This window comes from Ictalurus furcatus, chromosome 20 (assembly GCF_023375685.1).
Source record: "Ictalurus furcatus strain D&B chromosome 20, Billie_1.0, whole genome shotgun sequence".
Classification (NCBI taxonomy): Eukaryota; Metazoa; Chordata; class Actinopteri; order Siluriformes; family Ictaluridae; genus Ictalurus; species Ictalurus furcatus.
In genome coordinates, this window is record NC_071274.1 from 202,501 (window position 1) to 217,500 (window position 15,000).

The 15,000-nt window shown below is 47.2% G+C and overlaps 1 protein-coding gene across 3 annotated transcripts in view; it reads left to right on the top strand.

The window, feature by feature from the left end:
- The window catches only part of dop1a (DOP1 leucine zipper like protein A), a 30,542-nt gene that overhangs the window by 9,828 nt on the left and 5,714 nt on the right, over positions 1-15,000 (top strand). Inside the window, exons 11-30 of one of the 3 annotated variants that reach the window (XM_053651955.1) lie at positions 1-69; positions 706-793; positions 1,090-1,119; positions 4,362-4,574; positions 4,969-5,407; positions 5,696-5,973; positions 8,632-8,784; positions 8,893-8,993; positions 9,187-9,464; positions 9,596-11,681; positions 11,765-11,876; positions 12,022-12,198; positions 12,439-12,564; positions 12,751-12,885; positions 13,179-13,234; positions 13,339-13,443; positions 13,556-13,622; positions 14,015-14,159; positions 14,291-14,370; positions 14,478-14,587. The exon at positions 1-69 is cut by the window's left edge and continues 51 nt beyond it. In XM_053651955.1, coding sequence (XP_053507930.1) covers positions 1-69; positions 706-793; positions 1,090-1,119; positions 4,362-4,574; positions 4,969-5,407; positions 5,696-5,973; positions 8,632-8,784; positions 8,893-8,993; positions 9,187-9,464; positions 9,596-11,681; positions 11,765-11,876; positions 12,022-12,198; positions 12,439-12,564; positions 12,751-12,885; positions 13,179-13,234; positions 13,339-13,443; positions 13,556-13,622; positions 14,015-14,159; positions 14,291-14,370; positions 14,478-14,587 — 4,848 coding nt within the window. The remainder of the gene's footprint in view (positions 70-705; positions 794-1,089; positions 1,120-4,361; positions 4,575-4,968; positions 5,408-5,695; positions 5,974-8,631; positions 8,785-8,892; positions 8,994-9,186; positions 9,465-9,595; positions 11,682-11,764; positions 11,877-12,021; positions 12,199-12,438; positions 12,565-12,750; positions 12,886-13,178; positions 13,235-13,338; positions 13,444-13,555; positions 13,623-14,014; positions 14,160-14,290; positions 14,371-14,477; positions 14,588-15,000) is intronic. The other 2 variants (XM_053651956.1, XM_053651957.1) reach the window with 2 other exon arrangements.

The window sequence follows — 15,000 nt, forward strand, 5'->3', positions numbered from 1 at the left end:
CTTATTCAACTCTTTTGAGCCGTACTACATGTGGGATTACATCGCATGCTGGTTCGAGGACAGCTGCAGGTGTGAGAGAGCTTTCTGTCTTTCTTTCTTCACCTTTTTCACTCTACCAGCTCGGGAGGATGAAGACTAACACGTGCTTCCTCTGAGACGTGTGAAGTCACACAGCGGCGTAACACACACTCAGAGGGAAGCGCAATCTGCCCTCTTCCACATACATGAGCTCACAGACACACCATTGGCTAGTGTTGCTGTGATTGACAGAGGAGAGGGAGTATGCCCCTCCCACATTTTGCTCTGTTGACTCCCTGGCTGTCGCATCGCCAGGATTTTCTCTTGCGTCATTTCTTTCTTTCTTTCATCCTCTGTGTATCTTTCTGTTTTCATTGTTTAATCTTTCTTTTCTTATCACGTCTGCTCACGCTCACACTGATTTTAGTCCTCAGTGTGTCTCTCTCACACTCTCACATACACACAAACACACTCTCACTCTCACACACACACACACACTCTCTCTCACACACACACACACACACACACTCTCTCTCTCACACTCACACACACGTCTCTGAGAGCACACACAGTTTATTTCAGCAGATGTTGAGCTTCACTCCAGCTGTGTCAGGTGTGAGGTGTGATGTTTATCTTTAACTTAAAGGTGGAAAATTATTTGTTGAATGTTTGTGAAACTCCGTGCAGAAGAACTCCGAGTGGCTCGGCCGCTTCGCTCCTGTCGCTGTTCGAGTTCTGTCAGCTCGTCGACTTCCTGTTGGACATCGTGTCTCTGGTGAGCTGAATGACTTTAACATACACACACACACACACACACACTTATGACTCCTGATGTGTGTTATTGTAATAGTAATGCTGAAGTCAGGTAGGATGAGGAACAGCGCGTGATGGTATCTCAGCTGCTCTTCTTCAGCTTTCCCGAACTTTATTTATTCACAAATTTCTCTGAAGCTTCTCCCAGAGAACTGAAGTTTGTGAATAAAGTTCTTTATCAACTGTTTTCTGTCTGTATTCTCTGTTCATCTCTCTCTGCTGAACACCTCTGCTCTTCCTCTCTCTCTCTCTTTAAAGCCCACTAGAAGTATGCGAGTGATCTGCCAGGTACAGTTCTCCTTCTCCTTCTCCTTTTCTGCTCGTTTTTACACTCGTTTCTCCTCCTGCAGCATCGCCTTTCATACGTTTCACTCAGACAGAGGAAGAAAGCCGTGCATGTGCTTCACACTCTCCTCCTTTTCTTTCCTCCTTTCTCCCTGAACGCAGCGGATCAGCTGAGACGTGAGCAGTGTGTGAAGTTTACTTCTTTAGTTCTGCACTGGAGCTGTGATGCTAATGAAGCTCACAGGCGATGGAAGTGTATATCCTCCAGTTTAGCGTGAACGTGGACAGAAGGACAGAAGGACACGGAGAGCATGGACATTAGATGTGATTCAGATGAGAAAGTTCACATTTAAAACTTAAATGAAATCTAAGGGGGAGGGGAGAGTGAGGATGATGAAACTCCAGAATCCCTTGAAATGAAAAATATTTAGGAAAGGAATATTGATTATGTAGAAGAATTCTGTTAAAAGTAGGAACTAAATAAACTTCAGACACTAATCACGTCTCAGCCGATCGTCTGCAGGAACGTTACACACGTTCTCATTTCTGTTCCTTTACCTCGCTTCCAGATTAATGATCACCATCTCTCACCATCGTACACCAAAACCCCCATCTTATTCCATCATACACCATCTCACACCATCGTACACCATCATACACCATCTCACACCATCGTACACCATCTCACACCATCGTACACCATCTCACACCATCTTATTCCATCATACACCATCTCACACCATCTCACACCATCTCACACCATCTCACACAATCATACACCAAAAACACCATCATACACCATCTCACACCATCTCACGCCATCTCACACCATCTCACACCATCATACACCATCTTATTCCAACATACACCATCTCACACCATCTCACACCATCTCACACCATCTCACACCATCTCACACCATCGCACACCATCTCACACCATCTCACACCATCGCACACCATCTCACACCATCGTACACCATCGTACACCATCTCACACCATCGCACACCATCTCACACCATCTCATTCCATCATACACCATCTCACACCATCTCACACCATCTCACACCATCGCACACCATCGCACACCATCGTACACCATCTCACACCATCGCACACCATCTCACACCATCTCACACCATCGCACATCATCTCACACCATCGTACACCATCTCACACCATCATACACTACCTCACACCATCTCACACCATCATACACCATCTCACTCCATCGCACACCATCTCACATCATCTCACACCATCTTATTCCATCTCACACCATCATACACCATCGTACACCATCGTACACCATCTCACACCATCGTACACCATCGTACACCATCTCACACCATCTTATTCCATCATACACCATCTCACACCATCTCACACCATCTCACACCATCTCACACAATCATACACCAAAAACACCATCATACACCATCTCACACCATCTCACACCATCTCACACCATCTCACACCATCATACACCATCTTATTCCATCATACACCATCTCACACCATCTCACACCATCTCACACCATCGCACACCATCGCACACCATCTCACACCATCGTACACCATCTCACACCATCGTACACCATCTCACACCATCTCACACCATCGCACACCATCTCACACCATCTCATTCCATCATACACCATCTCACACCATCTCACACCATCGCACACCATCGCACACCATCGCACACCATCGCACACCATCGTACACCATCTCACACCATCGCACACCATCTCACACCATCTCACACCATCGCACATCATCTCACACCATCGTACACCATCTCACACCATCATACACCATCTCACACCAAAAACACTACCTCACACCATCTCACACCATCATACACCATCTTATTCCATCGCACACCATCTCACACCATCATACACCATCTTATTCCATCTCACACCATCATACACCATCATACACCATCTCACACCATCTCACACCATCGTACACCAAAAACCCCATCTTATTCCATCATACACCATCATACACCATCTCACACCAAAAACACCATCTCACACCATCTCACACCATCATACACCATCTTATTCCATCATACACCATCTCACACCATCATACACCATCTTATTCCATCTCACACCATCTCACACCATCTCACACCATCGCACACCATCTCACACCATCTCACACCATCGCACACCATCGCACATCATCTCACACCATCGTACACCATCTCACACCATCATACACCATCTCACACCAAAAACACCACCTCACACCATCTCACACCATCATACACCATCTTATTCCATCATACACCATCTCACACCATCTCACACCATCTCACACCATCTCACACCATCGCACACCATCTCACACCATCGTACACCATCTCACACCATCGTACACCATCTCACACCATCATACACCATCATACACCATCTCACACCAAAAACACCACCTCACACCATCTCACACCATCATACACCATCTTATTCCATCGCACACCATCTCACACCATCATACACCATCTTATTCCATCTCACACCATCATACACCATCATACACCATCTCACACCATCTCACACCATCGTACACCAAAAACCCCATCTTATTCCATCATACACCATCATACACCATCTCACACCAAAAACACCATCGCACACCATCTCACACCATTGTACACCAAAAACACCATCTTATTCCATCATACACCAAAAACACCATCTCACACCATCATACACCATCTCACACCAAAAACACCATCTCGCACCATCTCACACCAAAAACACCATCTCACACCATCATACACCATCTCACACCAAAAACACCATCGCACACCATCTTATTCCATCATACACCATCTCACACCATCATACACCATCTCACACCATCGTACACCATCGTACACCAAAAACACCATCGTACACCATCGTACACCAAAAACACCATCGCACAACATCGAACACCAAAAACACCATCTTACTCCATCATACACCATCTCACACCAAAAACACCATCATACACCATCTCACACCAAAAACAGCATCGCACACCATCTCACACCATCATACACCATCGAACACCAAAAACACCATCTTACTCCATCATACACCAAAAACACAACATCAAACATTTTACACACTGACTGTGTAACAGTTGCAGCTTCATTTCAGCAGATCAGCTGTCTTACATACTCTGTCTCTCTGTGTGTGTGTGTGTGTGTGTGTGTGTGTGTGTGTGTGTGTGTGTGTGTGCAGGAGACGTATATAGAGATCCAGACAGAACACTTGCCCCAGTTGTTGTTGAGGATGGTGTCGGCCGTCACGCTGCAGCTCGGTGTTCTCAGTCTGTCGGAGCTCACACACTGTCTGCGCCTCTGCTCCAAAATCCTCAGCAAAGTCCAACCACCGCTCGTCTCCCCCCTCGCCCTCCCGCCCAGCGGCCCCGCCCGAGAGCAGGACACACGCCAGGTCAGTGCACCACACACACACACACACACACACACAGTTATCACACACTAACATGACGCTGGACATTTCACTCACACAAAAAGACAAGAATAAGAAAGAAAAGCAGTAAAAAGTAAGAATTAAAAACAGTGACGCTGATCAGAGATTGTTTCTAATACTTTCTTTCATTTCTTGATCTTGTATACTTTTTAAATAATTTTTTTACCCTCGCTCTCTGTCTCTCTCTGTTTTCTGTCTCCATCCATCTCTCTCTCCATCTCTCTCTCTATCTCTCCCTCTCTCCATCTTTCTCTCTCTCTCTCTCTCTCCAACTCTCTCTCACTTTCTCTCCATCTCTCTCTCTTCATCTCTCTCTCCCTCTCCATCTCCCTCTCTCCCTCTCTCCATCTCTCAGTCAGCCCTGTCATGTCTGGATGTCCCGGTCAGCGAGGACGTGTTTGAGGACAGGGAAAATCCCTCTGCAGTTCGTTCTCCAGAGAGCAGCTTTACAGATTTTGTTCAGTACGAGGAGGTGGAGTCTGATGACCACGCCCCTCTCCGGTCCGATCCTAAACTCCAGCCTGGTTCTCAGGGTGCTCCTGTGATGCAGCACTGCCTCGAGCACTTCCAGCACTTCCTGTGCAGACTGGTGGAGCTCTACATCGCCCCGGGTCACACGGGGGGCGGGGCTAACCAGGGGGAGGCGGAGTTACCAGAGAGGCTGTGTGTATTTGATCAGAAGGAGTGTGTGTCTGCGTTCACGGCTGCGTGTCAGCTCTTCCTGGAGTGTTCCAGTTTCCCCGTGTACATCGCCGAGGGAAACCTCAAATCTCCCTCCAGAGACGAGCAGAAAGGTCACAAACCAAAATGATTTTATTTAACCAGCGCATATTAAACAGAACACACTCTCACATTTGCATATTATTGTTTATTTGAAAGTTTTCTGATGATTATTCTGGATTTACTTTTTTATGCAATATTACTGATTTATTTAATTGCTGTTTATTATTACTAATTGCAGTGTATAATTATTTATAAATGAATATCAACATCAACAATAATAGTTAATATTAATAATATGGTTATTAATGATGTGTGTGTGTGTGTGTGTGTGTGTGTGTGTGTGTGTGTGGTGATGTCAGACAGCGGCGGTGTGACTCCTCCTCCTCGGTGGCTCGAGTCTCTGATGAACGCCTGTTTCTCTGAGCTGGACTTCAGCATCCGCGCTGTCGCCGTCTCCCTCCTCATGGACCTGGTGGGTCTGACTCAGTCCGTCGCCATGGTGACAGCAGAACGGGTGGGCGTGGCCGACTCCGCCCAGCCGATGAGCCCGAGCCAGGGTCGTGTTGCCGTGGTGATCAGGCCACCACTCACACAGGGAATGTTAAAGCACATCGCCGACAAAACCGACTTCTTCAAGGTGACACGTTAATCTCTCTTTCTTCATTTCTTTCATCCCTCTCTCACTCTTTTCTCCTTCCTCTCTTTCCTTTTTCCTTTATCTGCCTCTCTTCCTCTTCTTTTCCACAGTTTCTCCTGCTCTTTACCACTTATGTCCTACCTTTTTTATTCCTCTACCACGTTTTCTTTCTCTTTCATATTTATCGTTTTTATTCTTCCTTTTTTACACTTTTTTTTTTTTTTTCTCTGTTATTTTTTACATTTATTTTCTTCTTTCTTTTTTGCTTCAAACTTTTTTCTGTCAGTCCCTCATGTAGTGTGTTTGTCTCACTTTTTTGCCTTTTTCCCTGTTGGTTTCTGCTTTTCATTATTTCTATTTATTTCTCGTTCATATCTCTCACACACACATATTCTCTCTCTCCTTTTCCTTTACCCTTGTCATTATTTTATGTCCTTTTTTCCTAATCCATCTTGTTTTAGTGTAGTGTAATTGAACCTGGTGTGTTTATAGTATTATCTGAGAGTCTCTCGCTGTGGATCTGCTGGTATTAATGCTGTACTCCGTTGTACTCGAGCTCTGAAAGTACAGAACCAGTTTTCCGGCGTTCCGATCTAAAGGCGTTCCGATCTAAAGGCTCGGCTCGGAAATAATGGTGAATACTCTGAGCAAGGTCATATTTGAGTTTGATAAACACATTAATAAGATCTGCCTGAATTATTTCTGTGATGTACAGAGAGAAAGTATGTATAATCTTCGTCCTCTGTCTTCATCTTTGCTCGTAAAAATGATCCGTTACAGTGATTTTATCACGTTAGTGACTTTGGGCTAAAATCAGCGGAATTACATCACGAACCTAAACTTATGACACGAAAGCTACACTTCAACAAAGTCCAGTTTCATCACGTAGAAAATAACGTGAAGGGAATTCTGTTTAGCGTTGACCACGTGAGCGCTGTCGTGTTGTTGTGATGTCGTGTGTGAGAGTGTGTGTGAGAGTGTGATCTCAGGACGATGGAGGTTAACTGTTCCATCGCACGTCTCCATGAGGGACGTTGTGGTTTTATGAGTTTCAGTACAACGGCTTGCAGCATAAGAGAGTAAACAAAAGGCAAATTCAGTAGTTTGACTGCTTCAGAATGTTTAATTTGATTCTCGAGAACAAAAGGATGCTGATGAAGGGAGAGGTTTATTTGTACTCAGACATTGGCAGGAGGTGTGAGGTAGCCCCTGGTGCTCCGTGAGCTCTGAGGGACTCTGTAGGGATCGTCTCGGGGCGCGGCGTACTCGGCCATGTTGGGTAAACCAGACAGCACACAGCAGCTCAGAGCACGGCGGGAAATCCCCATGTTTTCGACTGCATACCATTCAGAATTCTGCTCATCATAACACTCCACTTCATCCATGGTGGTAGTGCCGTTATCTCCTCCAGCAATGAACAGGAGATCGTCCAGCACCTCAATGCCGAAGTGGCTGCGCTGGTTGTTCATGGCTGGACCTTTTCTCCACACGATGGTCTGAGGATTATACACCTCTACATCACTTAGCTCATTATCACCATCAAATCCCCGACAGCGTAAACCTGTCCTCTGTACCACACCCAGTCCACTCCTTCTGATCATCATTGTGGAGATGAGGGTCCACACTCCTGTCTGAGGACTGTAATACTCCCCCGTGAACAAATACTCGCTCCCGCCAAACCCTCCGCATACGTACACTTTGCCGTTCAGTACTGTAGCGCTAGAGTCGGTCCTTCGTTCATGCATCAGCGCGATCATGCTCCACTGATCATTCTCAGGTTCATATCGCTCGGCCGTATTCAGATGTTCGATGCCATCAAATCCTCCCATCACATAGATACGACCGTCCAGCACACATGTTCATGTTACACCGGCGAGAGTGCATGGGGCTCACCTGAGCCCAGGTTCTGGTGATGGGGTCAAACCTTCTCACACTGCTGAAGTAATTCACCCTGTCGAATCCTCCGATGCAGTACACGAGGCCGTTCAGGTACACCGTCCCGTGATAGGCTCGTGGACTCTCGTCGTTGCACATGACGTTGACCCAGCGCGCCGCTCGTGTATCGTACGCTTCTATGGCATTGGTGGGATTCCTGTGGCCCCAGCCACCGATGGCCAGCGGAACGGCGCTGGGCAGGCGGAGTCTCTGGGGATCAGAGCTGAGAGAAAGGCTTGGGTTGAGGTCATCGATGCCTGTCAGAACGCTGGTGACGATCGGCTTACACGCCACGTCGTCCATCGCTAAAACGTTCCTCACATTGTTCACAAGGTAATTGTGCATCAGTAGCCCCCGACGCACCTTGGGCAGTAACACTCCTGTGTGCACACGTTTGATAGCTAACAAGTTGGATGAATAAATATTTGATCCAAAGAGAGGTGTTGAAAGAAACTATTTCTCAATGTTCTGTAAGAATCAAGACCACATGTCCTGAAATTATTTATTGCTACGGATTATATTTAGATTATTTCCAGGGTAGAGCAGTTTCCCAGGAGGTTAAACCAGTGTTTTATAGAAATTTGGGTTCTTCTTTTCCAATAGTTTAATCTTTTTAACAGTAATGAGTTATATTAGTATAAAAGATTCTTCCTTCATGCTTCCTCTCTGCTTTTTGATGTTCATCTCTCTCTCTCTCTCTCTCTCTCTCTCGGGTGGGTGTAGAGCGTGGCGGTGTTGTTGTGGGATCAGTTGGGTGAAGCGACTCCTCAGCATCATCAGCGCAGTGTGGAACTTTTCTATCAGCTGCACAACCTCGTTCCTTCATCCAGCATCTGCGAGGACGTCATCAGTAACCAGCTCATGCACCGAGACAAGGTGGGACTCTTTAATATGCATGAAGATCTCATCAATACGCATGGGACAAATCTGTTTACATGACTGCATCACTTCCTAAACAGCCCTCTTTTCGTTTCGTTCTTTCAGAGGATCCGTTTGGAGGCTCACGTGAAATTCTCGGTTTTGTGGCATCTGACCCGAGACCTGAACATCACCAAGTCTTCACCTTTCAGCCGCACCTTTGACAGGTGAGATAAAACATTCAAGACGTGCAGTGGGCCTTATCAGTTATCAAGAAATTACGAACCAGTGATGAGGAGAAGGCTTTTCTTCTCCGTTATAGAAGCGAGCGTGTGAGGGAGTCTCTCTGTAGACTGGGCATTGACGTGCACATGAAAGCTCAGTTCAGAGGTTAATTCAGTCATGTCGGACCTCCCACAGGTCTCTCTTCATCATGTTGGACAGTCTGAGTTTTTGGGACAGTTCGGCGAGCGCTGTGGGGCGGGCGTGGCTCAATCAAGTGCTCCAGAGACACGACATCGCCCGAGTTCTTGAGCCGCTTCTTCTGCTGCTGCTGCATCCAAAAACACATCGTGTGTCGATTCAACGTGTTCAGGCTCAGCGCCACTGGACCTGGGCCTTTCCCGACCCTCCAGCACCAGAACCTGGATCAGACCCACTTGAATCGGGATGTTTGGGGGACACAGGCTGCTCTGACCGTAAGTGCAGTTAGTTTTCCTTTTGGTTTTGTTGCTTTGTTTACGATTTTGCGTGTCTGATGTTGTTAAGAATTAAATACATTTCTGACAGTTTTCCATGCTCTATTCTTGTAAATGGTTCTATCCTACAGATTACTGTATGTCTCAGGATAACCTGAAGGTCCAAGTCCTTCCTCTGGATGATATGGAGCCCTTCAGCCTGACGGTGAACCCTTTAAGTGACAGTCTGTCACTTCTGAGCCTCAGCATGGAAAACGTACATCTGTGTGGTGAATATCAAGCTCCAGACCAGCAGGGGGAGCCACCGAGCTCGGAGTCATCCGGCTCCCGGTCCTCCACTGTGGACAACGGCAGTTTGAGCGAGCTGGAAGGAAGTGCTAGTACTGTTAACACGTGTAATCAGGCAACACAAGAGGCAGAATTAGGGGAAGAATCTATAAACATGGCCGTTTCTGTGATTCTTGCTGAACTGGTGGACACGGTGGTGCAGATGGTGGAAGACAGCTCAGTTGAAACACCTTCACCTCCAGACGTTTGGACCGGAACTGACTCAGACAGTTCCAACACCTCAGAAGCATCTGTTGAACACCAGGTCAACATGGGCCCGTTTCCTGGCAACCGCTGTCGAACACTTCCTGAATTGGTGGCTGGTGGCACGCTGGAATTTCTCACAGTTCCTTCATCAAGTGATGAACCTCATGAAGGAATAACAAGACACAGCTCCTCACCTTCCATCGTCACACTTCCAGATAGTAGTGGATACGGTACTCCAGAGCTAAGCTTGCACCCAGATGACCCTCGGTCCCGAAAACGCAGCCACAGCAGCACCCAGCTGAGCCTCAAGGGTAAAATCATGGAGCGTCTCACTGACAAAGCTCCTGGAGCCAAGCCCAAGGTGAAGAAGAACAAGAGGAAAGAGGAGGAGCGTCGAAAGTCCAACCAGGCAGATAAGAACCGTCCCCCCAGCATCTTCTTTGGCGACAGCTTGGACTTGGAGAATTGGTACAGCTGCGGTGAAGGTGAGGTTTCTGAGATTGAGAGTGATATCGGATCTCCTAGCGGCGTCACCAGTGGAGTCCCGGGCTCGTCCCGATCTTCTATGTGTCCTTCTCGTTTTAACATCCACCCCCTTTACCAGCACGTCCTGCTGTATCTGCAGATCTACGATTCCTCTCGGGCTCTTCACGCTCTTTCTGCCATAGCTGCCATGTTACGCACGGCTCCTGCTGGCTTCGTCAGCGCCATCTCGACCACCAGCATCAACAACACCTACACACCTCAGCTCTCGCTTCTTCAGAACCTTCTAGCCCGTCATCGTGTTTCCGTCATGGGTAAAGACTTTTATTGCCCGATTCCGCAGGATTCGCATTCCCATTCCTTCCGCAGTGCCATGTACCTGGAGATCATCATCTCACTGTGCCTCTACTTCCTGAGGAGCTATTATTCAGCACACGTTCCAGCGGCGCCGCAGGACCTGGCAGGGAACCGCGCCATGCAGCTGACCAGCATCGAAGTCCTGACGCTGCTCTTCAGTGAGCTTGCGAAGGTGACGGGCGGCTCGGCTAAAGGATTCGCCAGCTTCATCAGCGACGTCCTGTCCAAGTGCAAGGTGCAGAAGGTGGCACTGCACTGCCTGCTCTCGTCCATCTTTAGCGCTCAGAAGTGGCACGAGCAGCGCGCACGTGGAACCAACCTGCCCGCCGTCGAGGAGGGACTATCCGAGGACAGCGTCATCGACTTGTCCGAGGACCAACTAGACGGATGCAGTGGCATACAGTTGCAGCTCCTTCGCCTTCTTCAGAGCCTCGTTGTACTCGAGCATCACGTCCTGGTCCCTGGAGACGAAAGTGTAGAGGCTGTACCAGGAACCGGGAATCCAGGAAGTGCTGGAGGAACCGGAGCTGGTTGTGGTGGTTTTGAGATTCTGGGTGGAGAAGTGGAACATGTGAATCCTCAACAGCCAATGGCGTCACTGCAGTACCTGCACGGGCAGCCAATTACAGCGCAGGGAATGTTCTTGTGTGCGGTGATACGAGCGCTTCACCAGCACCACACGTGTAAAATGCACCCCCAGTGGATCGGCCTCATCACGGCCACGCTGCCCTACATGGGTCGGGTTCTACGTCGGGTGGTCGCTTCAGTGACACTGCAGCTCTGCAGGAACCTGGACAACCTGATCCAGCAGTACCGCTATGAGACCGGAATCACAGACACCAGGTACGCCCCCTAGCACCAGCGGAGGTACTGCAGTTAGGAAAATGTGGGTTTTGTGAAATTTAATTAGTGTGTTGTATTTTCAGACCCCAGTGGATGGCGCTGTGTATTCCTCCCGATTTGATCCTCACTGTGCTGGAGGGAGTCACGGCCATCATTCATTACTGCCTGCTCGACCCGTCGTCTCAGTACCACCAGGTGGGGACGCTGTTCCTCCACAAACTCTTTTCTATAGTGAGAAGTGTACATGGGGTGTGATCATTTTTTCTTTCTGTGTGTGTGTGTGTGTGTGTGTGTGTGTGTGTGTGTGTTTGTGTCTGTACGTGTGTTTTCTCTCACACAGCTCCAGGTGAGTGTGGATCAGAAACACCTGGCCGAGGCGCGCTCAGGTATCCTGTCGATCCTCCACACCATCATGTCATCAGTCACGCTGCTCTGGAGTGCACTTTACCTGGCTGACTGCTCAGAGAGACCCAGCGGCGCCACCTGCAGCTCCAACATCAACCTGGGGTCCACTAAGGTGAGAACACACACATCTGGTAGACCCACACATGGAGGAAACCACACACCTGGTAAACAGACCTACTGGAAGCCAATATTTATTTAATAAATTTTTTAATTTTATTAATGTTTCTAACACATTTGATTTATGAAGGGTTTGATGATGATGATGATGATGATTGCACAATTAAATAAAAGTCTGGAGTATAAATGGAAGGAATATATGGGATAAAAATTCTGAAAAGGAAACTTTCCTCAGAATCTCCGACAGCAGATCCTCGAGCTGCTCGGTCCGATCTCGATGAACCACGGCGCTCACTTCATGGCCGCCATCGCGTACGTCTGGAACGAAAGAAAACAGACCAAAACTCCTGCCAGGAACAAGGTGCACATCAACCCTGGGATAAATCATTTAAATTGTGAAGAGGGAAGTGTAAATGTGTCTATTTATATTTGCATGTATTTGTGTGTGTGTGTACGTGTGTGTGTACGTGTGTGTGTGTACGTGTGTGTGTGTGTGTGTGTGTGTGTGTGTGTGTACGTGTGTGTGTGTGTGTGTGCGCGTGTGTAGGTGATTCCTGCAGCGAGTGATGAACAGCTCCTCCTGGTGGATTTGGTGAGGAGTGTTAACGCCATGCGCACTGAAACCGTCATGCAGACCGTGAAGGAGGTTCTCAAGCAGCCTCCAGCCATCGCTAAGGAGAAGGTTCTCATTTAGCATTTTAATAATAATAAATAATAAATAATGTTTAATTTACGTAGCCTCTTTCTCAAACCCAGGGTCGCTGTGCGGTTTTGGAAAAAGCAACGAAGACACAATAATCAGCAGACTTTTATTTTATGATGTGATTTTTATGTTGATTTGTAGTCGAATAAATTGTTTTAATTACTTTGTTTCACTGAACCAATTTAAATGGCAAGAACTTAATTCATTTAATATTCTAGAATATGTGAATATTAATTAGTGAATATTAATGAATTCTGTTTCTCTCTTTACAGAAACATCTCTCTCTTGAAGTCTGCATGCTTCAGTTTTTCTACGCGTATGTTCAGAGGTGAGTCGGATAAACCGCACACACTCGCCTCTGACGCTCCGTAAACCATGTTTAATTATCAGTAATTATTAATAATATAACGAGTAATTAACGATGTTCTGCAGGATTCCGGTGTGTAGTTTAGTCGACAGCTGGCCCTCGCTGCTCTCGCTGCTGAAAGACTCGGTGCAGCTCGGACTTCCTGCTCCGGGGCAGTTCCTCCTCCTCGGGTAACACACACACACACACACACACACACACCCACGTTCTTTATCCCAGGTTATGTATATGTATCTGTAACCTCTCTGTGTTCACTCTGTAGATCTGTGTTGTGTATTTTAGAGTTCTGAATGAATTTATCCTGAAGAATCCAACTCTGGAGAGTAAGAAGGACCAGCGGGAGCTGCAGGTGAGAGAACCTCTTCACGGATACACACCTGCTTTGGGTTTAACTTTACAGAGATGTGTCAGCTCTTGAAGAAGAACAAAAGAACCAGAGAGAATAATTCTGCTGAAAGAAATGAAAGGGGATGGTGGTGGTGTGGATCAGAAACACTGGAGGATGAGGTTTTACTGTAAAAATGTGAAACTTTACACAGAATAATAATCAGAAAACATTAATAAAGCGGTCCGTGTGAGTTCGGGGTTTACAGGGTTTGTTTTTTAAACGGATATTTAAACTGTGAAGTCCCTCTCGTATTTACCACGCGTACATCGACTCGTTTGTGATGGACCTGTAAAGCTATAAACTACCACTAGATGGCGCTCGAGCCGTTCCTCACCTCTACTTTTTGTTAACAGGACGTGACGCATAAGATCGTGGAGGCCATCGGGACGATTGCAGGTTCCTCTCTGGAACAAACAACGTGGTTGAGGAGGAACCTGGAGGTGAAACCATCTCCTCAGATAGTAGTGGATGGAGCAGGGCTGGAGACGGAAGTAGAGGGTGAGAGAGAGGGAGAAAGAGAGTGAGAGAGATGCCTTGGAACATGTTCTAGCATAAGCATTGTGTGTGTGTGTGTGTGTGTGTGTGTGTGTGTGTGTGTGTGTGTGTGTGTGTGTGTGTGTGTGTTTCAGATCTAATGCTCACAGTGATGGAGGCGTCCAGTTTCACTCCCTCAGTCTACAGTGTTCACGCCCTCACACTGCTAGCGGAGGTAAACTTAGCATCTCTCACACACACAAATGGCACTACATGCGTGTATGTGTGTGTGTATGTGTGTGTGTATGTGTAGTGTATGATTAATTGTGTGTGTGTGTGTAGGTGTTAGCTCACCTGTTGGACATGGTGTTCTACAGTGATGAGAAGGAGAGAGTGATCCCCCTGCTGGTCAACATCATGCACTACGTCGTGCCATATTTACGCAACCACAGGTACACACACACACACACACACACACACACACACACACACACACACACACACACGTTCTCTATGGTGATGCCGTTCTCCGTGATGTTGATGTTCTCCGTGATGAAGTTCTCCGTGATGAAGTTCTCCGTGATGAAGTTCTCTGTGATGAAGTTCTCCGTGATGAAGTTCTCCGTGGTGTTGAAGTTCTCCGTGGTGTTGAAGTTCTCCGTGGTGTTAATGTTCTCCGTGATGAAGTTCTCCGTGGTGTTAATGTTCTCCGTGATGAAGTTCTCCGTGATGAAGTTCTCCGTGGTGTTGAAGTTCTCCGTGGTGTTAATGTTCTCCGTGATGAAGTTCTCCGTGGTGTTGAAGTTCTCCGTGATGAAGTTCACCGTGATGAAGTTCTCCGTGATGAAGTTCTCCGTGGTGTTAA